General features: G+C 39.9%; 2 protein-coding genes across 8 annotated transcripts in view; one reads left to right on the top strand and one right to left on the bottom strand.

Moving 5' to 3' along the window:
* ITSN1 (intersectin 1) overlaps window positions 1–2,410 on the bottom strand; it is a 150,784-nt gene extending 148,374 nt beyond the window's left edge. For both annotated transcript variants that reach the window (XM_068425074.1, XM_068425073.1), the window contains exon 1: window positions 2,239–2,410. The gene's annotated coding sequence lies outside the window, so the exon portion shown is untranslated. The remainder of the gene's footprint in view (window positions 1–2,238) is intronic.
* Window positions 2,411–2,571: 161 nt separating this feature from the next.
* CRYZL1 (crystallin zeta like 1) lies at window positions 2,572–26,120 on the top strand. 6 transcript variants are annotated; one of them, XM_068423782.1, is made up of 16 exons: window positions 2,572–2,671; window positions 3,807–3,888; window positions 3,977–4,015; window positions 4,295–4,366; window positions 7,246–7,323; window positions 7,853–7,925; window positions 8,570–8,614; window positions 12,754–12,822; window positions 14,843–14,976; window positions 15,793–15,904; window positions 20,612–20,635; window positions 21,757–21,855; window positions 22,609–22,730; window positions 23,206–23,311; window positions 24,988–25,033; window positions 25,741–26,120. In XM_068423782.1, exons 4-16 carry the CDS (start codon window positions 4,301–4,303, stop codon window positions 25,838–25,840), a joined length of 1,074 nt encoding a protein of 357 aa, XP_068279883.1. In that variant the 5' UTR covers window positions 2,572–2,671; window positions 3,807–3,888; window positions 3,977–4,015; window positions 4,295–4,300; the 3' UTR covers window positions 25,841–26,120. The 6 variants fall into 6 exon arrangements, with proteins under 6 accessions (XP_068279883.1, XP_068279909.1, XP_068279900.1 ...); XM_068423808.1 differs by lacking the exon at window positions 2,572–2,671 and adding an exon at window positions 2,733–3,035 and having other exon boundaries at window positions 23,206–23,314; window positions 24,987–25,033; window positions 25,741–25,829; XM_068423799.1 differs by lacking the exon at window positions 2,572–2,671 and adding an exon at window positions 2,939–3,035 and having other exon boundaries at window positions 20,615–20,635.
* The last annotated feature ends 1,411 nt before the right edge of the window (window positions 26,121–27,531 follow it).

Below are 27,531 nucleotides of genomic sequence, written 5' to 3'. Positions count from 1 at the left end.
AGGTATTAAGGAAAGGGCACGCGGACTTTCCACCAAACAGCTAACAGCAGCAAGAGACAGAACAAGCACTGCACGTCATTGGTTTATTTTGAGAAACCAGCTCTTATTTTACTGTATCTGAGTAGTTATTCCACTGAACCAGGATATAAAGGAAAATTATCAAGAAAACACAGCTACTCTGAAAAGGATCTTATCTGGAACGAAAGACAGAGGGATATTATAGAGGGAACACTAGAACTGAAAGAATTAAGTGCGGTTTGCAAATCAGCAAGTGCAAAGAGCAGCCTGCTCAGCTCAAATGAAGTTTGAGCCTAATACACTGGAGAAACTGTTCAGAAACAGTTCATCTGTACGAAACATGACCCCTGTAAAACTGCCAAAATCAGTGAAAGCATACAAGTGCTAATCACGCAAGCTAAAATGGCTCAGGCTGCTTTAACTTACACGGACGCCTAAACATAGATGGCTGCATATCCTAAATTATAAGTAAACAAAAAGAATGTAGCTGTTTTCTTCACCTGTACTTCTATATGCAATCAGTACACCTCCTCATCATCCACAAGTAAGTACATCCCCCACTCCTGTACTTGGAAGTCTGAATATAGCTGACATGCAAGACTCCTCCTTCCACACCTCACCCCCTCAAGCAGGGCTTTGGAGATGCAGTGTGAGAGCATTTTAAAACAGAAAGAAGAATTCAGTAATCAATTCTCTGGTATGTTAAAAAGTATACTGTATAAAAACATCACCTGGTCATACTCATCGAGGGAAGTTACTGGTGACTAGAACAAAAAGGCAAAAGAAAGAAATAAAAGGTTGTCTAACACAGTGTGGAATAACACAGCACAGTCTAACACTCTTCAGAGTCGTCAGTACCCAAGTACACACTTTGGCTTTTTGATTTAGGAAAAAATGCATGCATTTTGAGGTTGGTTTCAGATATTGTGTTAAAATACATAGCTATTACCTTAAATATATATTGCCATACAAGCTCTAAACAAAAAGCATACCTTAGAACTGGGGGTTGGGAAGAGGTAAACAGTGTTTCTTGCTTTAATGAGTACCACACTATCACATCTGGAATGCTAGTTCTTTTACTAACACGAATTATTTACTAAACGATACTCTCTTACTTTAACGATCTATGGAAATGTTTTCCCTATCATGACATCCACCCGCCACAGAAAGGCAGAGTTCACGGAAAAAAAGATTTTCTAAAAACAAAACCCACATTTCTTTCAAAATAAAGCAGCAGCTGAATCACAACAAAAGATGTCCACAGGAAATATTATCCACAAAGTTGTCTGCTATGCAAACAGAAATGAAGGGACAAAAACCCGACCATGTACCGGTTTCCTTTTCCTGACACCCTGACAACATTCCCGCGTTCAGCTGGTCGTGTGCCCTTTCCGAGCCGTCAGGGGTGGCACTCCTCCCTCACTTCGCACCAGGGCGGACCGTATGCGTCGAAGGGGCAGGGAGCAAGGAGGACGGAGGCAGCAGGAATAATCGTTATTTAACGCGGTCAAGGGAAACCCGCTCACCCGCAGCCGCACAACCCACCCGCTGCATTCCACGTCCGAGATCCCCCCGAGGACACGGGTGGCCGGGACGCGGCTCCCTCCGGGAGGGATGGCTGTCTTGTGACGGCGAGGGCTGTGCTACCACCGAGCCAGCGCACGAGAACCGGGGCGCTCCCCCGCCGCATTGCCCCGCTCCCCTCTACCCACAAAACCGTAGCTGCGAAAACGGCACCCGCGAAACCCACCCCGGGGAGGTACCGATAAAAATTAAAAGAATAATAGTAAAACAAGGCCAGCCCGAGGAAGGCAAGCAGCGGCGCCCGCCCCAGCGCGCAGCAGCCGGCGCCGGACCCGCACGGGCTGCGCATCCCGCGGGCTCCCACCTCACGGCTCCGCGCCCCCGCCACGGCCGCCCACACCGGCGACGACCACGGCACTGACGGAGGTGAGGAGGAGCAGGGCGCCTCGCTCCGTGCCGGGCACCCGGCGCCTGACAGCGGGCCCGGGCACCGGGACACGCCCGGCCGCCGGTACCGTGCGGAGGCGGGGGGCGGCGGAGGCAGCGCGGGGCAGAGGCGCCGCTGCCCCCCCCGCGGGTGCTCGCCGGGCGCCGCTGGCCTGGGGTGAACAGTCGCCCCTCCCAGCGAGGGTCGTTCCCCCCCCTCCCCGCTCCTTCCCGTCCCCTCCCGCCGCCGCCGCCGCCGCCGGGCAGTACCTCATATCTGCGTGGGCCGGGGGGCCCTACTCACACCCATGGCGACGGCGCGGGGGGACGGAGGAGCCGGAGCGGCGTCCGCCAGCGCCTCCGCCAGACGCACCATCCCCTCCCGCTGCCTCCTCAGCCACCGTCGGGCGGGCGGCGGGGGGGAGGAGCCCTGGCTCGCGCTCGTCTTCGCAGCCGCCGTACTGACGCGCGGCCGCGGCCTCCCTCCCACCCCCTGTGCGACGGGCGGGCGAATGGAGCCAATCAGAGGCCGGGAGCGCCGCAAGGACCCGGCCTCCTCTGGCCAATCCGGGCTCCTCCAGGCCCGTTCTCGCACTAAGGGGGTCAGCGCGCAGGGAGCGGAGCCGGGGGGAGGGGGCGGCCGGGCTCCCTCCTCCCCTCCGGCGGGTCGCGGCTGTGGGTGGCCCCTTTATTTTACAGAAGGGTAATTCAAGCCGCTGTCTCTTCCTTCCCCTCCACACCCCCAACCCCCCCCGGCGGCGTCCCGGCTGCCGGCCCCGCTCTCGGGAGGTCACGCAGGGCAGCCGCCGAGCGCTGCGCCCCGGACGCTGTATTCCGCCGGGCGGCGCCGCGCAGCCTGCTGGGCCGCATAGTCCTCGTGCGCCGCTGGGGGGCGCCTGCTCCCGCCTACCTCTCCTGGAGCGAGTGACAGCCGCCCTAGCCAATCCTGCCTCCGCTTTCATGCCGAGCGGCGGCCGCCGTGGCCAATCATGAGCTCACGTGGGGCCTCTCTGGATGTCGGGGCTGGGAGCGGGGAATGGTGCCCGCCCTCGGCGGAGGGCGCTGAGGTGGGAGCGCGGCGGCAGTAACGGTTTGTCATGGCAACGGCCGGTGGGCTGTCTCGGCTCCCGGGGGGCTCTTCCCGCTGGGGGCCCCGGGGCGAAGGAGGCTGGGTGCCGCGGGCGGGCTTGGAGCCCCTCGGTTTGGCGTTGTCTCTGCGCAGGTTTCCTCCGCGCCTGGCCCTCGGCGGGCGCCGAGGGGTTCCTGCGGCGCCGCGCGTGTCAGAGGCGGGCGCTGGCGAGGCGTTGGTCTTCCCCCCCCTCCGCCCCAGGCCGAGCTGCTCTCCGGTGTGATAAAGCACTGGAATAATAGCAGTGCCGTGGCCGGTGGCACTAACGGGCTGAAGGAGTGGGGTGCTCCGAAGCGGGCTCAGCTTGGCAGCTGCCCTTAGGGAACTTGTGGGTGCTGGGGCCGGAGGGGGCTGAGAGCCAGATGAGTGGCTGGGCACCTCCGAGCTCGGGGCTCCCTGCGGGGCTGGTCGGGGTTGTGCCGGGGCCCGGCTGCCGCACTGCTCTGCGTTTCTGAAAGGCGAGGTGCCTCAGGGCGGTCCCTTCAACCTCAGGCGTCCCCTGAGGTGTTAGTGCTGGCTGCCAGAAGCAGTATGGTGTCCCTGCCTGTGGCACGGGGGTTGGAACTAGATGATCTTTAAGGTCCCTTCCAACCCAAACCATTCTATGATACAATGGCCCCGTGGTTTTCTGCCTCTCTGCTCTGTTCTTTTCTTTTTCCTGTAACTTGAAGAGACCTCTTCTTAAATTTTTTCTTTTTCTCTCCGAAAGGCTCTTCTTCGTTGAGGACAACATACACCAAGTTGGGAGAGGAGACCAAAAACCCAAGTGGTGATTTTTAGTGACGTCATATGTAAGGCTCTTTGTATTCCTGCCCTGATTATATTGCCCTTTGCGCTGCCTTTGTCTGACCTAGTCAAATTGTGTGTCTTCCACCCTAGGTGGCAAGCAACCCATCTACTGGACTGGGCCACCAATCGGTAAATCCTGGGTATCATTCGTTGCCTTTTGCTGTACATCCTCAGTCCCTAGTATTTGCTATGTTATGGTCAACAATACTGATGTAACCTGTTGCAGGTAACACCATATCTTGCCTTATCTGTTGATCTGTTTTAGAACGTGTATTGGAATGACTTATAGGGCTTGTGTTGCTTGCAAACAATTGTGATTTTGCTTATAAAGTAATGAGGAGCTTTAGTTACTTGTTTGCTCTATAGATACTGCAGGTATTACAGTTTGGTTGCTGTGTCTTTTTTCAGATCACTATGAAGGCCTTGTATTGTCAGCAGAATTCACCGGGAGAGGAAATTACATTTGTCTTCCAGGAAAGAGTGAGTTTCGATCATAATAGCACTATTAATCATTCCAGGGAAGAGGAGAGTGTGGCTGAATGCCACAAGGGAATTGAAATGCCTAACTCTTCTGTAGACTTAAAAAAAGAACTGGTGTAATCCTTGCACATACAGGCAGGTAAATGAAAGTAGGGGAGATGTATTTTACCATCATCGTGCAGCACTTGGCAAGACTAGTGCTAGATTCCTCTGTGCAGTTTTGGTGTCCATATTTTAAAAACAAGTTTTGCAGGCATAACAAAGGAATCGTGGCTTCATATGGATTCACATCTCTTGGTTGGATTTTCTGGTCACTGAAAAAGTAGGAATATAGCTTGAGAAATTTATCGTGTTTGGAGTGTTACTGCTGTTATTTTCTTTCTTCTTGTGAGTTCTTTGCTCTTAGTGAGGATTGAGCTCACAGTGCAGCCTTTTTCTCAGAGGCATTGATAAGTCTCCTTTGTCTAGCTACCTATTTTCCTACAACTTAAAGGAACAACAGACAACTATTTTTCTGTCAAATTTAGCCAAAACTATTGTGCTAAAGAGTCTTTGTGAGTTTGATGCAAACTTTAATAATTGAGTAAGTAAGTGCGTACACATGAGCTGGTGGCATAAAACTAAAATAGGGCGTCAATGAATGTATATCAATGCAGTATGAGTGTCTGAACAGTAGAAAAATGCTTACATGGTTTTGAGGATGTGAACCTGTGTTCTTAAATCTCTTATAGGTGCAAAATAAATTACTATAGATATCTGTGTATACCTGTGTAATATAGATACCTAAATATACCTATAAGCCATATATCAAAATGAAACAATGTAGTACTGGTGAGAATCTTGCTTGAGCAGCTGCAAAGTCCCAGTAGTGAAGCACATCTAATGAACTGCCCAAAGAGACAGAGGCAATGAGATGGGTGATTTCGATACAACCAAGGTACGTGTTCATGGAGCAGTCTTAGATCTACTTAAACTTATTGTGAAATTGTGCAAATTTTGCTGAACAGGCTTGTTCACATTTTAGTGGCACATTTTTGTTCTCTTCCTTGTAATGGTTTTAGGAGTCATGCAGCTATAAGGTGAGGTGGATCAGCTTACTTATCCAGGTGAAAACTAGGAATTTGTTACAAGTTAGTTCACATCATTGTGATGGCTCCATGATGGTTAGCTCTAACACAGAAGAGGGGATGGGAATATGTAGATGCCGGCAACAGGTAAGCCCGACAGCTCTGGTACAGTCTTAGGTAAGCTAAAGCACGTCTTGAAACTGCACTCCCGTGCATAGACTTTGTCTGCCTACTTGCCTATTTAAATCTCTTCAGCCAGGAACTGATTCTGCAGGTGTCTCTATAATGACCAGCACTATGGAATCCTCATCTTAAATAGAAACAAATATTGAAAAAAGTGAGGAAAAGGAAAGCTAGTTGGCTGAGGAGACCTTAATAGAACGGAAGGGGAATAACAAAAAGTCAGTAGCTTGGATTAAGAATTGCCATACCAAACCTTATGTGGTGCTTGGTCAATTTCTAATAATGACATATTTAAATTATGAAGGCAGGAACCAGTTAACTGCACACACATTTCATCATCTCTTCTTGTTCTTAAGACTTGTATTCTTTTATGAAGACAAGCAGTTTTATTTTGTGCATTGTAGCAGTCCTTAGGTTCATTGAGCTATGCACACCAAAAGGATAGTTCCAAAAGACAATATAATCTTAGATTTATATAGATTACATAAATCCCTTAGATTCTAACTCTTTAAAAAAAAAAAAAATGAAGAAGCTGAATTCATATAGTTCAACAGTTTAATGGCTTTTCTGTTTTGTGGAACAAAGAGTGAGAATCTGCTCTGGTTTGTTTGAGGAGCAGGAGGCCAGTCTGACTGGCAAAATGCCTTGCAATTTTAAAGGAACAGCATGTGTTTAACTCAGGTGTGGTGAGAAAAAGTTCAGCTCAATATTTCTCAGACAGAGGTTCATATTGCTAAGCCTAGGAGAGAAGCAGCAGCTGTTTCTTGGGAAGAGTTTAAAAAAAAAAATCAAAGGAAGCTTAAACAGTTAAGAATATATCTTAACTGCAGAAGTAGAAACAAATCACTCTCATGACTTTCTGGTAAGTGTTTCACTTTCAATTCCAACAGACATCTAGGCTGCAGACTACAGTGTAACATGGAAATACATGATTTTGCCTCCAGTACCTGAGGTAGCTCTTCAATGGCTCTGTGCAGTCAGCAATCCAGACCTCAACTTAGCTAATTAAGTGCTTTAAAGTAGCAGTACTCAACTACTTAAAATCATTTCAGATCTCAATCCCAAACCCAAAAGTTGAAATAGTAAGGGGAGACTTCATTAGTAGAACACTTTTGTATGTGAGGTGCCCATCATTTGTGGGACTTAACAATTCTTATCAGTGCTACTTCTTTGACACCATCTGGACTACTTGAATATTTACCTCAGCATGTCAGACATTCACGTCAAAATTCTCTTTAAAATTCTCCATCACTCTTGCAGTATAGTTTTAATATTAAAGATCTGCTTCCTTCTATATGTTAGACAGACACTAGGGAGGTAATTACCTACTAAAATTGTTTCAGATAAGGGTGTGATATTTAACTTGCAAAAACAAAAGGCAGAAAGATATCAGTGTCTGAGGTTTAGTAATGTCTAGTGGTCAGTTTGTAATAGTAATATAATGTACTCAAAATGGTGTTGTAAATCCTCTGTGATATCAATTCCCGTTTCATTGAAAGAAATGTCTTGTTCTGGCTACAAAACAATCTAAAGCAAAGACTCTGGAAGAGCGCTTTCAAGAGCTTGAGACGATCCTACTAGCACATTCATGTTGCATTGTATAATGTAACGTCTATGAATTTGTCCTAGGAAAACCTTCCTCCTACAAGAGACAACGATGTGAAAGTACAAGTTAGAGCCTGTGCACTGAGCTGGATAGATACAAAGGTATTTGCTTATTTTTTTTATAAAAGCTAGAGGTGTTTACAGTTTCCGTTGAAGATCTAAGCCAGGGCCTCAGCTGGTAGTCGGCACAATTCCATTTATGCCATCTGAGGATATGGCTTTACTGCTGAGAAAGAGGGCACAGGATTGATGTGGTATTCTTGCACATCTCTTTAAATAAAACGCACCTGTCATTTGGTTCCTAGTTTATGGAGAAAGATCAGTTGTCATTTATGAGTTCTCTTACAGTAAATCCCTTTTATCATCCTCTGCATACTGACTTTAAGTCACAGTTTGGCTTGCCTGTTAATAGCTCTGTTTTTATTTTTTTAATATGCTTCTAAATTTAAATATAGAAAACCAGGCCAAAGTTTTTAGTAATGAATGAGGAATGTGTGTACTTTTTTTCCCCCAGCTAACATTTTGGTTATGACCCAACTTTCTTACTGTGAATATCAAACACTGTAAGATGATAATAAATATGCAAATCTCCAGCCTTATTAAGAGTGTTGTAACCATTATTTTCATTTAGCTTCTGTCAGAAATTAAACTGGAGAAGGAGCTTTTACCTGTTGGTCGAGAAATTGCTGGAGTTGTATTGGAAGGTAAGTTAGTATAATTGTCTTGTGAGGGTATGGAGCAAGAATTAAGGTCTGGTAATCCAGAACAAATAAATACTGTTTGCATGGCGCACCCTTAATAGTAGGAACTATTTGCTTTCTTAATCAGGCTCCGCCTAAGTCAGTATCGATACTGAAATGAAAGTGAAAAAAGGAGCTGAACTGTAATTCCTGCATATCTGTTCGGAGTTTAAAAAAAAATGCACGGCAGCTTTCTAAATAAAATATACTGAGAGCTTAAGATATTACCTGCACGTGCTATAACAATCTTTAATTTATTTGTAAAAATCATTTGTTGGAACAGTGAAGACAAAATAACACTCAGGAATTTCAGCAGTGTTTCACTGGCATATCCACCTTTGATGCGTAGTTTAAAGCCTAGATCTTTCAAACACATATACGCGTGTGTACTTGCATTAGCTGTTTGTGCATGGGGAGCCAAAGTTCAGTGAATTAAACATTTGGGTTTGGTATGTGCGTATTTAATAGAAAAAAAAAATTTTTCACTAGCAGGGTATGTTTTTAGTTTTGTGAGATAGTGATAAACAGTGCTCGCAATTGCATGTTCAATTTCAGCTGTAAGCATTTATCTTCATACCTTTTCTTCCTTTTCATATATTCTTCGTGAGTTGGAAGAAAAGTGACCTTTTTGCAGCCAGATGATGAAGTGGTGGGTAAGTTAGTGCTTGTGTGCCTTATAAACTAACACAATTAGTAGTACTTTTATAATGAATGGCTGAGGTTATAATCATTGCTAAAGCTACAATTAGATACTTATTTTCAAAGATTTAACTAGTGTCACATGAATAAACTCTTATAAATGAGAACTGTATTCTGAAAGTGTTCTCTTAGGAAAGTTTTTTGGTTATAAGAATGGAAGTTCAAGTCCCCAGCTAATGTACTCCGTCATAGTCCTACTGTATTCACAGAATTTTTAAGAATATACACCTGGGTCCAATTAGACATGTGCAGTGAGTATTCTAAAGGCAACAATTCTATACATATAGAATTGTTTGTTTTTATAACACCATCCTGATGTAATTACTATGTAACTTTTGATTTCTGTGGATGATACAAAGCCTAGGCTTGTATTTCCTGCCTTCCTGAGGATGATACGAAAAAACACTTTTAACTGCTAGTGATGACTCTTGTTCAAGCATACTGAAGACTGTCCAGTTTCTTCTAAGTCATGTCAGTTCCTGTTTGAGTAAAGAAATCAAGAGTGATCCTAACTTATACATGCAAGTAGGTTCACCAGTTCTACTGGATTTTCTAAGCTGCTAAAAGCAGTGCATGTACTCAGGTCATTTGCTAAATACAAGGCCACATTTAAAAAGAAACACTGATTCAAGCTGCTCATTTTCCAGAATCTTCATTTTTACTGCACGTTAGAGTTCTTGAAAGTGGACTTGTTTCCCCCCTAGCTTAACCACAGTGAGTCCATGCTTTATGATCCTGCTATGACATTATCAGAGGAACCCATCAGAAAGGCAAGTGGTAATCACTGTACTTTTTTTGTTTGTTGTTTAAAACAGACTTCGAGGTCAAAAGTCACACAGAAAGTGTTTGGGGCTTTTTTTTTTCCTGGTAAAACTTTGGCAGGCCTTTCATATCATTAGCTTAAATCTAATGGAATAAGATGTGTGATTATTCTTATTTATTCACCACAGAAGGTGTAATTCTTAGAGTTGGGAATTAATATTCTTTTTATGGGATACAGAAGTGGCTTTGCTTTGTTTAATAAAGTAGAACAGGCCAGGAATTTTCTGGTCTTGCATATGAATGAACTTTCAACTACGAATAGCATCATTATTGGGAACAGTATTGCTCATTTGGTTAAATATCCTACTGACATATGCTGCGTCTGTTGAATATTTTAAAATAGTATTTGTGTTTCAATCACCTTCTGTTGTAGCTGAAGGAATATAGTTTGAGTAGTTAGGAAAAAAAAAACCCACCCTCTGAAAATACGTCAGTGGACCTGAGAGGTCTAGGTGACATTCTAAGTGGCTGTAGGAGGGTTGGGTTTTTTTGTGAATTAGGACTTGATTCCATTCTTGTTAATTCAAACATAGAATAATTAGTTTGAATCAGCTGAGCTACTTCAGTGTAAATGTGACATGAAGGGAATAGAATCTGTACTTGGGTCATGAAAGAAGCAGATTCATTTTGTCTGAGATTTCCGCTTGTGTTTTTTGTTCTTGAATATTTGCAAATGCAGGTACAGAAAAGTTGGAATTACATGTGAGGAAATAGGAGGATGAAGAAAACAGCATTAAATATTTTTAGCCCCAGAAGAAAGAAAACCCACTTCTTTAAATACTGAAATCTCATAGCATTCCCTTTCAAACAGCTGTTCAACCTTATGCATCCAATATGATGCCATAAAGACAAAAGTTAGGAGTGAAATATATCTGTTACGGTAGATCTTTCCTAACAAGCATGTTTCCCAGTTACTATTGCTATGAGTTTGTACATAGTTAATGAATGAGCAGATTGAAAAGAAAATGAGCTTTTGCCAAACAGTTTGGTTACCTGTGTCTTTAGTAACATCAAATTGACCCAAAATATACAATTGTCAGAAAAATATTTCTACCTGAATTTTACAAAAAAGCCTGTCCTTTTATCGAAGAGTATAGTCCTAGTGTATACTCCTTATTGAGGTTAACAGTAATGATATGGTCATACGGTCCTTATTTATGAATCTACTCTTTTTCATGTAAGAATAGTACTGTGCTCACTGGAAGTACTTGGTATATTACACCATTAATTCATTCCTAAAATCATGTCAAGAATTGTTTCTCACATTTAAGGTTTTTCTGATCCTTCTTCGATATAATGTATTCTCTTATAGGTAATCATTTGTTTGGTTAAGAAAAATACAGTAGTAAAACCTCAGACCAGCCAAAACTCTTTTGTTTTGAGATACATTCTTGACTTCCTTTCAAAGTTACCGTCAGTTTTATTTGTTGCTCTCAGAATCTTTCAGCTAGCAATTATGCCATGTTCCTTATTAAAATAAGTGCAGGGAAGAATATTCTGAGAGTTAAATTGGCCACAAATACTTGGAGACATGAACCTAAATATAAGTGTGGCTGCTTAGATCTACTGGTGGTTAGCCAGTTTACATGTCAGTTCTTCCATATGCCCTGTTACTGAATACATAAATAATCAATGCATGAAAGCCTTATGCTATATGAAGTATTTCTGACAGGTAAGGGTGAAAAATCTAATTTTGTACTTGTGTCAAATGCTTGATGTGTATAGCATACATAAAATAAAGGTCTATACTTCATGTTGGAGCTTCTGTAAGCATTATGATGTAGGCTAAGGGGCATGGTTCTTTAAGATGCTATATGTCTTTCTCTCAGTATAAGGGTCATGTTTTTGTGAATGGTTTTAGAGGCCCTGAAATCAATGTGAGTTGATGGCAATGTAAAATGACTCCTTGGAGGCTGTCTTGAGTGTTAGGAGATAATGTGACTTGTTCCTGAACTTTTGCATCTGTCCAGAAAATTAATGTCTTCAGGTATTATTCGTTCTGTGTTTTGCTTTTCTGTAGTAAGATGTTAGAGTGCAAACTGGTTTAGGTGCCAAGGCTATTTTAGTTTAAGGAAGTTTTTCTTAACACTTGAAATATGATATTATATTAATCATCAAAACCTGAATGGTGCTTTAGGATAGAAGAGATATTTCTTAGGGACATTCTTTCATACATGTTTATATTTTGTATGCTAAATTAAAGGATTAGAGGATGACTTACAGTTATGAAAGTAAGACAGAATTGATAGTGATGTTGTAAGAAAGTGTGTTCTGTTCTGAGATTCTTGCCTTTCTTGCATTATTTCCTAATTGCACAATAGCTGCTGTAGATGGCTACTTTAGACTTATTCCATAGATAAACCCTTGAGACATCTGCAGATGTATACAGGCACTGTAGGGTAACCCTTTTTTAATGGGAATTGCAAAAGGCTGGAAATAGCAGCCAAATTTGCTGAAGATTTTGAGCCAAAGCCTTGCTTTGGTCTAAATGGAGTATAAGATTTGGATGGGAGAGGGATGAAAATATTGTTTTCCCGAGGAAAGAAGGTATATATATCCCGAAGACTGATCAGATGCCAGAACGTACTGTTCATGAATCTCCTTCTTTTACCAGTGGAGGAAAAAAAGCACTGTTATGACCAGGATGGATTTCTCTTTTTTTTTCTTCTGCCTGTTCTGTGTTTGCTTTCTCTGTTTTCCATGGGTGGTTTTTTCCTTCAGTTCCTGTTCTCTATTACAACTTTTTAAAACACACTCACGCATTCTTGCTTGTTCGTCCTCTGCTGCTTTCTGTCCCTTTTTTGCTGCATTTGCTAACAACACACAGGCATCAGGATGGAAGAGTAGAGGTGTCTGTAGTGTGGCTTGGTCTGTGCCCATCTGCAATATGAGAGCTCGATTTTCTTCTTTGTTAGCCATGGCCTAGCATAGAAACAGGAGCAATCATCGGAGTGAGAGCAGTGTGAAATTAGTTCAGACATGACCTGACAAAAATTAAGCATGCCAGTAGCAAAAAGCACTCAGTAGTGTCCCCATCCTTTTTTTTCCCCAACCCCAAAATTCTGTTTGGAGCACCTTTGGAACTTTCTTGTGTACTGTGCCCATAGAGATTACAGGTTGTTACCTTGCCAATTTTTCTTAATCTGTCATAAACCTGACAAGAGGGCAACTGAACCGCAGACCAAGTGGGACTAACCATTTCATTAGGAGCTTGTTTTGGTTATAACATATGCTTGTTTGACATTAAAGGGCCATGTTCAATTTTTTTCAGGAATTTTGCCCCTGGATTCTGAAGAGTCTGGTCTTTGTGAAGTTATTCTAGTTCATGAGCATTATTTGGGTATGTAGTTCATATATTTTGCTAATATTTACATTTAATATATCTTTAGACTTCGGTTTAGATTTTCTAATAGGGAGCTAATTAGCTTGGACCTCTGGGCAAACTTGTTCTGTGTAGCAACATTCAGACATTCTGTCTACTCCACTTATTCACAGAAGCTTTAATACTGTGTACTCTCAAGGGTTTTTTCTTTGCTGTTATTGTTTAATGGGTTAATATTTTGCCTAAACCACCCAAGCTGACTCTTTTTTTTCCCTTCTAACTTCGCTTTTTGTTGCTTCATTGTCTTTCTACTTTTTCCTCACCTCATCTGTCACAAAATTAAATGAGGAAAAAGTTGCTTTTTTCCTCACTTTGACTCAATCCAGGAAAATCACTTGTGACTGGACTAAGAGATGGGATAAAATTACCAGACTAGAAGCTGGAGAAAGGTTTTCTCCGATCTTCATTCCCTGAAAATTCCTAGTATTCAAACATTCTTTTCACTTATTGTGAGTTTCCAGTTTCCTCTTTCTGGGCATAGAGTGCATTAATGTGTAGAATACTAAAGCTGGGAATATATGTGCTTCTCCCAGCAGTTTGTTGTGTTACTTAAGCAAGATACTCTTTTGCTCAAATTAGTTTGTATTGTGTTTGTGTGACTGTCCATGAATTCAACCTGTGTAGTTATGAGGTGACTCCTTTAAATTTGTTTATACCAAAACTGAAACCCTACTTTTATTGCATAAAATATGGTAAAATATTGTCTCCATGTTTTTTAATATATACGAGAGGTAAACAAGTATTACTTAGTTGACTTGTTTGAAGATGAAGTCTTCTTGACTAGCTATGGCTGTTTTTGCAAAATAAGTCATGGACTCATGGAGATGAAAAAATAAGCTTTAATCTTTCTAACACTTAAAAGTACAAATCAAGCAAAATGAAATCTGGAGGCCTGTGCTGCCTTATCACTATTTTCATTAGCTATAGGCAGAAAATATTTCTGACTTTGTATTGCCTTCAGTAGCTTACTTTGAACTAAGTAGTATGAACTGGCACACAAAGTGACGATGCTGGTGGTGATCCCTAGAATTGTTTTCTAGCACACTGATAAATGATCCCAGGTGATCGCATTGCTTATGTTGTTCCATAGCTTCCCCAATTCAGGCTACACTTCAATTCTTATGCTTAAACGGACAAACCAAACTTTTCCAGTCTTTTTCCTGTCTAGTGTGCCTCAAGGGGATTGTGCTTACTTAGTTCAGTTCTATGCTAGACTCTCAGCTGGGCTATAATGATTTTCTAGCTTAGTATCAAGGTCTCTGCTAAATCATGTAAATTGCTTACATTAAAAATGGTGTTTAAACTTGTGATTTCTAGTTAACGGGGTACTTCATTCATGTTACCTCCCCAGGCTTTTAAGTGTCTGGATAGAATGGGAAAACTCTGAAGCTTCTTGGTAGAGACGACAGAAAACAGAGATGACAAATAATGTTATCCTGACCTTTATCTCTCTTAAAATGTGTTATAACCTTCAGAAGCTGTTTATACCAATGGATTATGAAGTAGAAGATTCTAACTTAAGAGAAAGGGAATTAGGCACTCATGGGTTGGAACTTGCATTGTACATTCTGTGTGTCAGAATTATCTTTGTGAAAAGAAGAAACCTCCTCAGATCATTTCTGTGAGGAGGTTATGGTAGGAAGTGGGTCTCTCTTTTTTCCTGTTTAAATGCTGTATTTGTATTTGAACTTGCTCACAAGAGCACTGCAGAAGCAAACCGATTATTCTTGGAATAACTATTGCCTTTGCCACTTGGACTCCATGTAGCTGACCTAACAGTGCCGTGAGCCGCAACATCAGAATATTGCCTTTGTGAAATAGGTCATAATTACACCTGTAGATGATTTGACTTGTATATTTTTTTTCATGTTTTAGAAATTCATTAAGTCTAAAAAATAATTCTGAGTGAAATTTCAGGGACTTGCTTCTTTTTTTCTCATCTGTTTGTTTTGTTTGTTTGCTTTTTCCCCAAAATTAGTTCGTAAACCAGAAAAAGTTTGTTGGGCTGAAGCAGCTGGGACTGTTCGTGATGGTGTCCGAGCATACACAGCTTTACACTACCTTTCCCAAGTCTCTCCTCAAAAAAGTGTCCTTGTAATGGATGGAGCAAGTGTAGGTAACAACTGTGCAATAATAACAATTTCAGAACAGAAAGATAACCTCTGCCATAAATAACTGTCTTGCCACCAGAACGATTGGATTTCTTACAACATACTAAACTTATCAAGCCTTGTATTTTACTCCTGGCAGTGCCCTTAACTTAATGGCTTAATAGGAAAGGCCCTCCCACATAAGTTACTGAGCCAAGAATACAGTCCTTTACATGTTATGTGGGTAGTGAAGAGGTAGTTCTTTTCTGGTGCTTTACATTGACATAGTTTTACCCTAAGCCCTCAGGTATAACTGGAGGAAAGTGCCTTAATTTTTTTATTCCTTTCCCACCACTGCTTTTTAACTTACCTTAGATATAAATAATTTCATTTGCATTACTACAATCTTTGTTGCTAATGAAGATATGAAGCTTGCCTCAGCCAAGATTCGTTAATGTAAATGTGGCTGGGGCTTTTTGCTTGCTAGCACTTCTTCCTTCAACAAGCAAACAAGCCCAAAGCTACAAGTTGCAATTGCAGTTATGGTACTTGTGTTACTCAAAGCAGAATCTGAGCTATTTTGTTGAAGAGAACTAGTTAACTCCTAAAAGTTTGTTCAGAGCTTCCCAGTCAATGAAAAGACTTTTTTGGCCTCACTTGAAACAGAAGCAGATCTGTGAATATTCAAATTCTTGGTTCAGATGTGTTTTATTGAAGGAGTAAGTTCATTTCTGGATACTCTCCTGACATCTTCTGAACGTCCTTTGCAATATAATCTTTCTTAAACTGCATCAAATTGTTGCTGTAAATAAATTCATCTATCTTTTTTCTTCTGCAGCCATTCGGTACGATAGCTATTCAGTTAGCACAACACAGAGGAGCTAAAGTAATCTCTACTGCATGCAGTCTTGAAGATAAGCAGTACCTAGAGAGGCTTAGATCTCCTGTGGGTAAGTTATATTCTTCAGTGCTAAAGTTTATGCTAAAGAATGTCTCAAAATTTTTTTTTTTTTTAGTCTAGGGACTTATTTCAGTAGCTAAAAACTGAAATACAATTTTATAAATAGTCTAATTAAGTAGTTTTAAAATTTATTCTGTACTCCATAATTTATTTATTAGGTGTATTTAATGGCATTTTTATTATTCATTTAAGTTGTGATGACTTTCTCTCAGTATTTTCCATCTCACACAATAGTGCTTGAGCTCTGGCTTTTGGCCTAACTACTCAAGAAGTCTTTTCATTTTATAAAATTGTTGCTTGTGAACAAGAAGGAAGCATTACTAAATCACCAGTGTCACAGTATGTAACCTAGGTACCTGAGCCAAAGTTCAGATGTAATCATATACTTGAGATACAGCATTCATTGGACTCATTACTTTTAGTAGTATTTTATCAAGCTGTGTGGCAGTTCACTTTCAAGTACTGTCATAACTGTAGCTGGATGCTCAAAGGCTCTGCATTTTCCTGCTTTCCAAATGAGCTTTGCATTAGACATAATAGCTGCATCCTTTTCTTTGATACTTAAGTTTTTTGGGGTTTTTCCCTCAAAATAACAGTGCTATTTGGACCATGGGAAAAGACTCTACGTAAAAGCTACTAGCATCTTTCCTGATCAAACTTTTTCTTATTTCAATGCTGCAGAGTGGAGGAAAGTAGAATATTTCTTTATTCAGACAGTTTTAAAATGGCATCACAAAATCCAGTTTGATTGCAGTTCATGAACTTTGCTGTACCGTGAACAAAAGGTTAAAACTAGTGTCTGATACTTCCTCCTCAAAATGCAAAGACTGCCCTAGTATAGTCACCAAGTTTTTCAGTGTATGATTTTTGTTGTTATTCAAAGAATTATAAGTAAGAGTAGCTGTGTCTCTTGTAAGAATAACTTTGTGGGAAAAGCGTTGTGTAGTCAGTTATCATGTCTACATATATTACAGTCACATCAATCCAACTATGTATGGGCTAAGATGAGACCTGATTAAAAGATAACATCAAGGTTAACTCTCCCTGACACTGACTCTTTTCCCCTTTCTTGTTTTGCATAGGAATATTGTTAGCAATCTTGGTGTTCCAAATGGAGAATTAGAGCAGTTTTCAAATCTCCTCTCTTGTTCTTAGTGAGTCTCTAAAATCAGGCATTGCTGATATGCAGGTGCACATAGTATTGTCCTTGTGTTCTCCCTGCTGGCTCAAGAATAGTAAGCTAGGAGAGGGATGCCATAAGCCAGAGAGCTGCTCTTTAGACACAGAGAGAACAGAGTTCTTGTAAATTTTAATTCCTTTCTGGCTCCCGAGAACAGAACTGGCAGAAGCAAAGAGACAACACAGTGTGCATGTGCATTCTGGGGCTGCACGTTCACACACATCTGCAGTGTTGGGGAGTGATTCACTTCCAGCCTACCAAGTGAGTATTTAGCTCTTGCAGTAGTGGCTTTGGAGTGCTGATAATGCAGCAGGAAGTGGAGTGCAGTGCAGAGGTTATTACACAAGAGCAGGGAGAAAGACATTTTTGCTGTCTGACCTTCACGATCTTCAACAGGGAACTGCAAAGTTTTATATTGGGAATGTAATAATTTCTTCTAAGACCTGGCAGCCTTACGTCTCTCGATTTTTATATTACCTCTATTTTTTTGCAACTTCACAAAAAAGCTACTTTTTCCTTATTTCAGAAGTCTTTTATACTGTAATAGTAGACATTACAGACATCAGAACATAAAGCATTTTTGTGAATGCTGTTGATATGTAGAGGTTTGTTATGCCAGCTGTTACAGGGTAAGAGTAAATACAAAATCCCTAAAACTGTGCTTTGTAATATTTTATGGGTATATTTTGCTAATGATATGAAAATTTTATGAGCTAAGAAAGGACTTTGCAATTAATTTTATTATCATAGTCCTGTCAGCACATATGAATATGACTTTGGGTTGCTTGGAATATTTACTTTTTGCTGGCATTTTTAAGTTATGTAAGTTAATATAAAATAAATGCTCTAAGTAACCCAAGCGTAGTGAGCTATATCTAAGCTGGCTTCTAATGTCTGTGGGTGGAGGCTTTCTCAGTTTTGTGCTTGTTCAGTGGCTTTTTGTTTAGTTTTTAGCAAGAGTTTATCCGTTGTCAATGAGCAGCAGTTCGTGTTATCAGTGTATAGCATAACTAGCTGCTTCGTAAAATGGCTGAAGTAGCCATCTCTTCCAGTGAAAGAGCCATCACTTATATTGCTCATGTATGCGCTTGTTTTACAACAGGAGTTTAGTTTAGCAGTTTTGCGAATGTTTGTGGAACATAAACATTAGGGGGAAAAAATTTTAATTGCAACTTTACTTAAAATAAAGATATATAACTTGGGTACAGCATTAAAGAGAGAAACAGTTTGAGTGTGAAAGCAAAAAGCCACTGGTTTTGCGTTTCGGGGTTTTTTTTTGGTGTATGGGGTTTTTTTTTTGGTGTTTTTGTTTTTTTTTTTAATAAATATGATTGCAGTGCCTGAACTAGAAGTTCCTGTTAATGTTTAAGGATTCATATTTAAACCAACAGGATGGGATCTTTGCATGTCTTCAGTAATCTCTGGAGTAAAAATAATAATAGTATGAAGGAGGGGATTATAACAAATTTTGAAATTTTAATGCCCACGTTTCAGACTAGAGACAGAATATTACACAAATAATGTGATGAGTTTCTGTTAGAGAACAGAAGGAAAAAATATCTATATACACATACATATTTCTTCTGTTCCCTAGGTTACCCCCTTTTCTTTTGGTTTGGTTTGTGGTTTGTTTTGTTTTTTTCTTTGAAATCAATATTGAGCTTTCAGTGGATATGTTTCTGGTAAGAACTCATCAGTGGTTTCATGGCTCTCTTGAGCATGTTCAATAAACCAAGTAGCAGATCTTTTGTGTGACAGTTTTTAAACCCTGTAGATGAATTTACTGGGTGAGAATAAACTCTGGTAGCAAGTTGTGGAAATATTGATATTTCTACTTCTCACCAACAGTGAAAGAAGAGAGAAACTGAAGCCTTTTTGCCAGTCAGAATAATGTTACTTTACAAGTCATGCAAGTCACAGAAGAAGAAACTGAACTAATTTACAAATGTTTTGTGAGAAATGGAGGTGGCGGAGTCACCATCTCTGGATGTGTTTAAGAAAAGACTGGACACAGCACTTAGTGCCATGGTCTAGTTGACAGGGTGGTGTCAGGGCAATGGCTGGACTCGATGATCCCAGAGGTCTCTTCCAACCTGATTGATTCTGTGATTCTTTGAAATTTTGCATAAATGACAAAGGATTATAGAAAATTATATTATAATTTGTTGATCAGCCTTTTCCACAGTGGAGAGAAACTGTTACAGCATTTTGCTAGGAAGGAAATTGAACAGGATTTTGACAAGTACTGTTTGAACTATTGTACTGAGTTAAGTAACAAAACTGGAAATTTTTGCTAAACAGAAATCAGAAAATAGTCAAACATTAAACTATTACCTTTCTTTTTGATAGTCAGGCTTTAAGTCTGTTAAATCAGAATTCTCAAAAAGTGAAACTGTTTACAGAAACTTTATACTATGTCAAATCACAGAATCACAGAATCTTAGGGATTGGAAGGGACCTCGAAAGATCATCTAGTCTAATCCCCCTGCCGGAGCAGGATTGCCTAGACCATATCACACAGGAACATGTCCAGGTGGGTTTTGAATGTCTCCAGAGAAGGAGACTCCACAACCTCTCTGGGCAGCCCGTTCCAGTGTTCGGTCACCCTCACCGTAAAGAAGTTTTTCCTCATATTTATGTGGAACCTCCTGTGTTCCAGCTTGCACCCATTGCCCCTTGTCCTGTCAAGGGATGTCACTGAGAAGAGCCTGGCTCCATCCTCATGACACTTGCCCTTTACATATTTATAAACATTAATGAGGTCACCCCTCAGTCTCCTCTTCTCTAAGCTAAAGAGACCCAGCTCCCTCAGCCTCCCCTCATAAGGGAGATGTTCCACTCCCTTAATCATCTTCGTGGCTCTGCGCTGGACTCTCTCTAGCAGTTCCCTGTCCTTCTTGAACTGAGGGGCCCAGAACTGGACACAATATTCCAGATGCGGCCTCAGCAGGGCAGAGTAGAGGGGGAGGAGAACCTCTCTCGACCTGCTGACCACACCCCTTCTAATACATCCCAGGTTGCCATTGGCCTTCTTGGCCACAAGGGCACACTGCTGGCTCATGGTCATCCTGCTGTCCACTAGGACCCCCAGGTCCCTTTCCCCTACGCTGGTCTCCAACAGGTCTGCCCCCAACTTGTACTGGTACATGGGGTTGTTCTTGCCCAGATGCAGGACTAAATTGCCTTGTTAAGAAAAGCTGCTTCACTGAAGAAACTAATAAGAAAAGGATATTATGGGGTTTTATGTGCATATGGAGAATGTGACTATCATTATTAAATTAATGTGACATATTTATTAAATTATGACCATGTGTATTCTCTTTAGCCAGATGATTTGACTTTAGTGAAAATATTGAATGATTGACCTAAGAATTTGAATGCCTCTTATGATTTGATTGGAAGGAAAAAAAAAAAAAGCATTAACCGAGTATTTGTTAATATTGTTCTTAATGACCAGTTTCTTGCAATTTCTCTTCTTTCCTTCCTTCCTTCCCACCCCCTGTGATTAAATTCAAGAAGGTATACGGCAGCCGTTAGTGGGTAAGTACACATTGCAAATTTGAGTTTAATCCATTATGCTTTGGAAATGTGCCTCCAAATTTATTTGACATTATTTCAATTATTTTGCTGAGAAGTCTTTGGTCTGTTTAGTTTTGAAATGTTTGTTCTACCTCATAATTATGAAACAAAACTAAAAACCTTAGCTGCTACTTCTCTGCCCTGGTTATTCCTAATGCTGTGGTTTATCTTTATAACCACGTATAAATATGGTATTACAGATACATGAGAAGAAAATGTATTAGTGACTTTCAGTTCAGAAATATTTCAAGAGCAGATGTAAATACTTCCATCTAAATACTTATTTAATGACCCAGAGAGTCATTTAGAGGCAGAAAGTAATATATTAATGTTTATCCATGCTCTGAGGTAAGTAACAGTGCTACTAAGCATTATTTTAAAGAAAAGATGGATATAATAAGATTAAAAGACTTGCTGGAATCATATGAAAAGTCAAGTCAGTGCCTCATAAGTGACTGAAGTTATTGTGTTTTTACATGTTTACTTTGTACTTGCACTGAGAGACAGGACTCCATGCCAGGGAGAATAGGTTTTTGTTTCCCACTATGATGTGGAAGCAAGAGAAGGGTTCTGCAAGGGACTGGCAGGAAGTGGTGGGTTTTATGTAGAGTAAGGGAAGAAAGCTATGCTTGGAAATGTCTCCCAAAGCATTTCTGCTATGATTATTTGATAGGTAATTTGAAAGTTGGAAGACATGAAATAAGGTACCTCCTTATCTTTTGGCCACTCTCTCTTGCTTCAATAACATGGCTAGTCACTCCAGAACTTGATATTTTTTAAGGTGCTTTTGGAAAAGAATAGCAAAGAATGAACTTACAGAAGGATTTCTAATTCTTATAGTTGCATACTTTATCCTTTTTAGCCTAAACAGACTTGTGAGTTTTACTTCTGCGTTAAGCTAATGCATATTTTTGATGTTAATCTTGCACTGTATTGGAAAATGAAAAAAATATTGGCTAGTTTTTTTTGACTTAGCTGCAAACTTGCTTGTAATACTTTCAGAAACTAGAAATTTTCTTTTCTGCTCTGAATCGAAACTCTGCATTTTTACTGTAATTGGCCAAATGTACTGCTCTTTCTAGCTCGAGTGATAGATGTATCAAACGGAAAGATAGATGTGGCAGAAAGCTGCTTGGAAGAAACGGGTGGCCTGGGAGTGGATATTGTTCTAGATGCTGGAGGTATGTAACTGATGAAAATCTGGTCTTAAGAGCACCATTAGTGGGGTTTTTTTAATTATTATTTCAATAAATATAGGTGGAGGCTGCATCACCTCAAACGATTACATTTAGTTGCTTGTTCCCATGCAATTTTTTGTATGTATCTTTACTCAGTAGATCTCCTTAAGCGAGATCTCTTTTAAGATCTCCTCATATCACCCTCTAGTGGAAGCAACTAATACTGCTAGGCATCTGCTAAATTTGCCTGAAATTTTTCTCTCTTGAAAACAGAAAAGAAAAAAATGTGTTTAAAGAGTAGAGATGTGACATCATTGTTTATGCTACCGTATTTTAATACAAAAATTACACCATAATCACCAGTACTGTCAACCTGTATTCTAAAACAATCGTAATAGTTGAAAATTCTGAAGTTACTATTTTTAGCTGAAATAATTGAAGAACTTCTTAGAGTTCCACTAAAAAGTGTTAAAATAAATATATATTGGATTTCCTAAATCTTCTGCTTTCTCAGATATTCTCATGTGGCTAACAGCATAATTTAATTGTAGTGCTGTTCCAGACAGCCATCTTTTGTTGTGTCTATTCATATGCATATATTGCAACTCATTTGTATCTGAAGACATAGGATTGTGAAGAATCCCAAGGTATGTGATTTTCAGTACAGGAAGAGATGGACATTTCATTCTGAACAGAATTTTCTTCTGAGCTCGAATGAATTTGGGGTTTTTTTTCCCCTCCCTTCCTGCCTCCCAGTGAAATTATATAATGCTGAAGATGAATCGACTTCAAAATCACTGCTGCTGCCTCATAAGCATGATATCATTACTCTGCTTGGTGTTGGGGGACACTGGATAACAACAGAAAAAAATCTTCAGGTAAAGATAGTGTGTCAGTAAGTTAGTTTGTACCACAGTGTATATATGGATGTGTCTGTGAGCTTCTGTCATGGCTGAATGGCTCCCTGCTGTTAAATAACATCAGTTTTCTCTTAAGAAAACTTTCATATCCAGAAAATGGGAAGCATATAGCATTAAGAATAAATGTTTTTATTTTCCTTTGGGACCATTTTGGGGCTATCTTCTCTAAGATGATAGTAAGTTATGTTAATAGCTTGGCTATGGTGACAAATTTTAAAGGACCTGTTTTGTTTGGCTCAGGGTATTAAACTGTTTGACAAGACAGAAAAGTATCATTTAAAGCTGTAAATATTACAAATTTGCTAAGTTCTAAGAATGGGCAAGGCGTGGTTTTTTTGGTTGTTTTTTTAACCATCAATATAAAATAACCATTTAACCTTTATTTTTTTATAGGAAAATATAACTAAATAACATTTTTTTCATTTGGTTTAAGCTGGATCCTCCAGATAGCCATTCCTTGTTTCTTAAAGGAGCCACAGTCTCATTTCTGAATGATGAGACATGGAACTTGTCCAATATACAGCAAGGGAAGTATCTCTATATCCTTTTGATGGTCATCTTGAATACTTACAGCTAGTATGAGTGGATGGAAATATAACAGAGAAACCAACTAATAGATTCTCTTCTACTCAGTCATGTAACCACAGGCTTTAAAGGTCAGCACAGCTAAGCATACAGTGTTACTAAAATATAACATACACTCATGTTTTAAGCTAGTCTCTGCATTCCTTCTAAATACATGTCTCTACATGCTTCATTAAAAGCAGTGCTGAAATAGAAGACACACGTTCTGGAGAAAACACAGTATTTTGGTTCAAGATTGAACCAATTAATTGAAGATTTGATTCTATAAGTTTTTATATCATGCATATGACACTTCTGAAATAATTTTTATTCTTTTGGGCAGTAGATGCATCATCTGTAAATCTTAATGCAATCAGTTTAACTGTAAAAGTTAAAATATTTTGGCTTCATAAGCTTTTCCTTATTTGCAATGTTATATACATAAAATTTATTGAGCAAAGATGTGGGTGTGGGAAGAGGAATGCCTCCTGCATTTGGTCTTAAGCAGCTGGACTGTGAGCTTTTTACTAGCATTGACAGTTTTCAGTGGATCACTTCAAGTAATGGAAGGGTTGTCTGTTTATGGCTTTAAGGACCCTCCCTGTTCTGTACTGCACTGCAGACTGAGATCTGCTGAATCACTTTTGCAGTTTAGCAGAACAGCAGAGGCAGGTGAGGATTAAGTCATTATATTTGTGAAAAGACTAACTATACTGCAAGGAAGTCCTCCCCTCCTCCACTAAACTGCACCATAGATTAGGTAAGGTCAGGCACACTAAGGAAATATTTATGGGATGCAGGTTATCATGAATGGTTTTATAGTTAAGTATTTTTGTTGAATGCTTACTGGGTCGTTATCCATGTATATATAGTACGCTGACTAAACAGTAAGATTTCTTCTGTCATCTCCTGGGGTATCTTTAATAACCACGTTTTATCACAACAGACTTCAAAAGTTGAAAGGAAAAATCTGGGGATTTTTTTGTATCTATCTGTGTGTCTTGTGAAAGTCTCGAGCATTTGACGTTAATATCACCTGAAGAAATTGCAAGGTGATTGCTTTTTCAAATGGCTTGAGCTTCAAATATTAACCAGATTGCTCTTAAAATGAAGGAACATTATTTTTTCAGTTTCATACAAAGACTAAATACAGCCTCATATGTTGCATTGTCATGAATGTTAGTCATTAACGCAAAGATCCCTTACAGATGTACAGTGGCGCTCCAAGAATTTACAGACTCTGCTATGTTCCCAACTTTATTTTGATTTTTACCTCAGATGTCTGTATGAATAGTAGGGATAGTTAACTGGTACCAAAGTCTGTCATCTTCATTCTGCACAAAAAATGCAATTGCCATTCTGATTGATTAATGTTATACTAGTGCAGGCTGCATTTGTCAGTCTTAACCCTTTAGTTTTATTTTTCAAAATTCCATATCCCATATTTCATTTCTGCATACTCTTTGGGGAAAGGAGGTTTCTGATATATAAACAAGTGCATAAATCCGATTTAAAGATTGAAATTAAGGTTAATTTTCATTTTGCCTTGATCCTGCTGGTTTTGCATCAATACAGGGCTCTTGCCGGCAAACATGATTATAGAAAGATTTATCTGTAGATACGTTGTTACCTTGACAGTCCTCTTAGATACCCATCTTAGAAGATATAATGGAGAAATTATCAAGTAGCATTTTCAGGTGAGAGATGTGGAGGTTTTTTTGTCTTTTTTTTTTTAATTCAGCGTTAGAAGTAGAAAACTCTTGCCAGCCCTGTACTGCAAATTTATATTAGGATGCTTGGGAAAAGATGCCTCACATAGTAGTACATATGGAGTACTACATATGGAGTAGTTTATGGTCTATTTCTGTTTGTAATATAGCAGGCCAAGCACAAGGAAACTTGGTTAACCCCATGGTTATGCTGTATGTCAAAATTTAATAGAGGCAGCACATTCTTATCTTGGTGGAGGAAGAGCATATACCTGGCTGCTCAGCAGCATGTCTGACTGAGAAGTGGTGTTGGTGGTAAAAGACGTTAGGTATGTCTAATACTCCTCTGAGAAGAGCGACAGCTTCACTAGCTACAAAGACTCCCATAATGAGGTGGGAATGGAAGATCCTTTCTCTTAATGCAGGGTAACAGTATTGCTGTTGAGCAACAGCCTCAGCACCACCATCTTCTTCCCCCACCCCATGAGAAGGATATCTTTTAATTAACTTCTGATTCCTGTTTGCTTTAGGGCTCTTCCCTTCTTCTGTGAACTCAAGCAATGCTATAAAACTTCTATTTTGTTTAAAGAGTAAAGTTTACATAGTGAAAGTAAAGTCTACAGCAGTAGTCCTGCAATATTTCTGTTGATCTGAGCATGCTCAGCAGGCATTTCTGACATAATGTTCCATTTTAGGCCTCAGCTGGATGAACCGATCCCATTGTATGAAGCCAAAGTTTCTATGGAAATAGTTCAGAAGAATCAAGCAAGAAAAAGACAAGTCATCCAGTTCTGACACACAATTTCCTGATTTCTAAGCCTGTGGAAGATGAAGAAGCGTAATGTATTTGAGAAGTAAATCAGTGTACACTTGAAAATAATTCTGTAACCAGAATTTAAAGATGTTTTGTACCTCAGCACAAATGGTCTGTGAAGCCTCTATGACTTCAAGGGTTTTTTGGATCCAGTTGAGCAGAATGTTCCCATCAGCAACTTCTAAAGAGGCGGTCTTGACACACAAATCTTGTCTGCCCTGCCCCAATTACAAATGTCAATAAAATCTACAGGCAAACTCAGTTGCTGTTGTTTTTCAACCATAAGAAATTAAAGGAAAAAAAAATCTGGTGTTTTTTATTAGTCCTCCCTTCTTCAGACCCTACCAATAGTCACCATTATATGACCTTTTGCTTTTGACTGCATTGAGACTGAGCACTCTCTGTGGTACACTTAAGTCTTTAATTCACATTTAAAATCGTTATTTAATTGAAAGACAGGTAGAACCCTCAGAATTGGCAAGGATGGTAGAGGGGAAGGATAGGGCACTGACAGTAAGAGTTCCCCCCACAGCTGATTTTCTTGATTTTAGCAATGAGTCAGTAAACCTCGTAAATCTGAAGTCCATAAGCTGATTGTGTCATTCAGATATTAGAGGCACTTTATGTATATTGTTACTGTAATGTTATCTTTGATATCTTTCCAGTAAGACCTTTCTATGCTGTGCACTTTCACTTCCCCTCTTTTAACTGCAGTCCTGTGCCTAGCACAGCTCAAATCTGTTTATCCAACATCCTCCATTACTGTGAACCATCTGCATATCAGCAATAGGGAAGGAACTGCTGGTTTTCTTTCTTCAAAGCATATGCCTCTCTACTTGCTCTTATTTGAGAGCAAAAATATTTTTTCTGTTCAAGCATGCTATTCGTTTTCACTGTGTGGATGGCTCAAACAGTGGACACTAACACTTTAAACCAGTGTAGGCAGTTGGAACATGCAAGTGAAAATAGATTAATCACGGTTCTAGATAATCTATCTTCTGTCATTCACTGGACGTCTAGTAGGTTCTTGATAAGTGATGCAAGGGAAGAATATAGAGGCGTGACTGAATCTTATTTTACTACTCATGTCATGTAATGCAGCCTTGGAAATAAGCGATGCTTTTATGCACACGTGTACACACACACATCTAAAGCATGTATTAGTCTGACATTTATTCTGAAGCTTTGTACCCAACTGCTTATTTTTTCCTGAGGCTGTTCATTTTAGCTTAAATGTTGCAAAATAAAGTAGATCAGAGGAAACAAGTTGAAAAAATAAGGTTTGGTGAAACAGGAACAACCACTGACAAAACTGCAGAAGAAAGATTTTATAGTATAGTTTTTATTTTACTAGGTCTTTTGTCAGTAGGTATGTCACTCCTAACTACATATATAAATGCTTTTTGAACCCCGCGTACAATAGACTAAGGCTATCCATTGCTGAAGTGGTCTTAGTCTTTCAGCTGGATCAGGTTATGAAGCAAATGCCTCTTTGTACTTAGGTGTTAAGCTGCCTATTGGTGCATTTAGTTGGCTATCTCAGCATTTTCTAATGCTCTTTAATAATGCTAGGTTTAGATTTACATCTGCTTGAACAAGAGGGTTCATGAGGCTCCCTAAGCCATTGCCTCCTCTTTCTCACATCCCCTGACAGAAGAAAGTAGTTTTGAGT

The sequence above is a fragment of the Nyctibius grandis genome, chromosome 2 (assembly GCF_013368605.1).
Source record: "Nyctibius grandis isolate bNycGra1 chromosome 2, bNycGra1.pri, whole genome shotgun sequence".
Classification (NCBI taxonomy): domain Eukaryota; kingdom Metazoa; phylum Chordata; class Aves; order Nyctibiiformes; family Nyctibiidae; genus Nyctibius; species Nyctibius grandis.
Note: the sequence above shows the minus strand (reverse complement) of the source record. Positions and strands in the feature narration are given on the sequence as shown.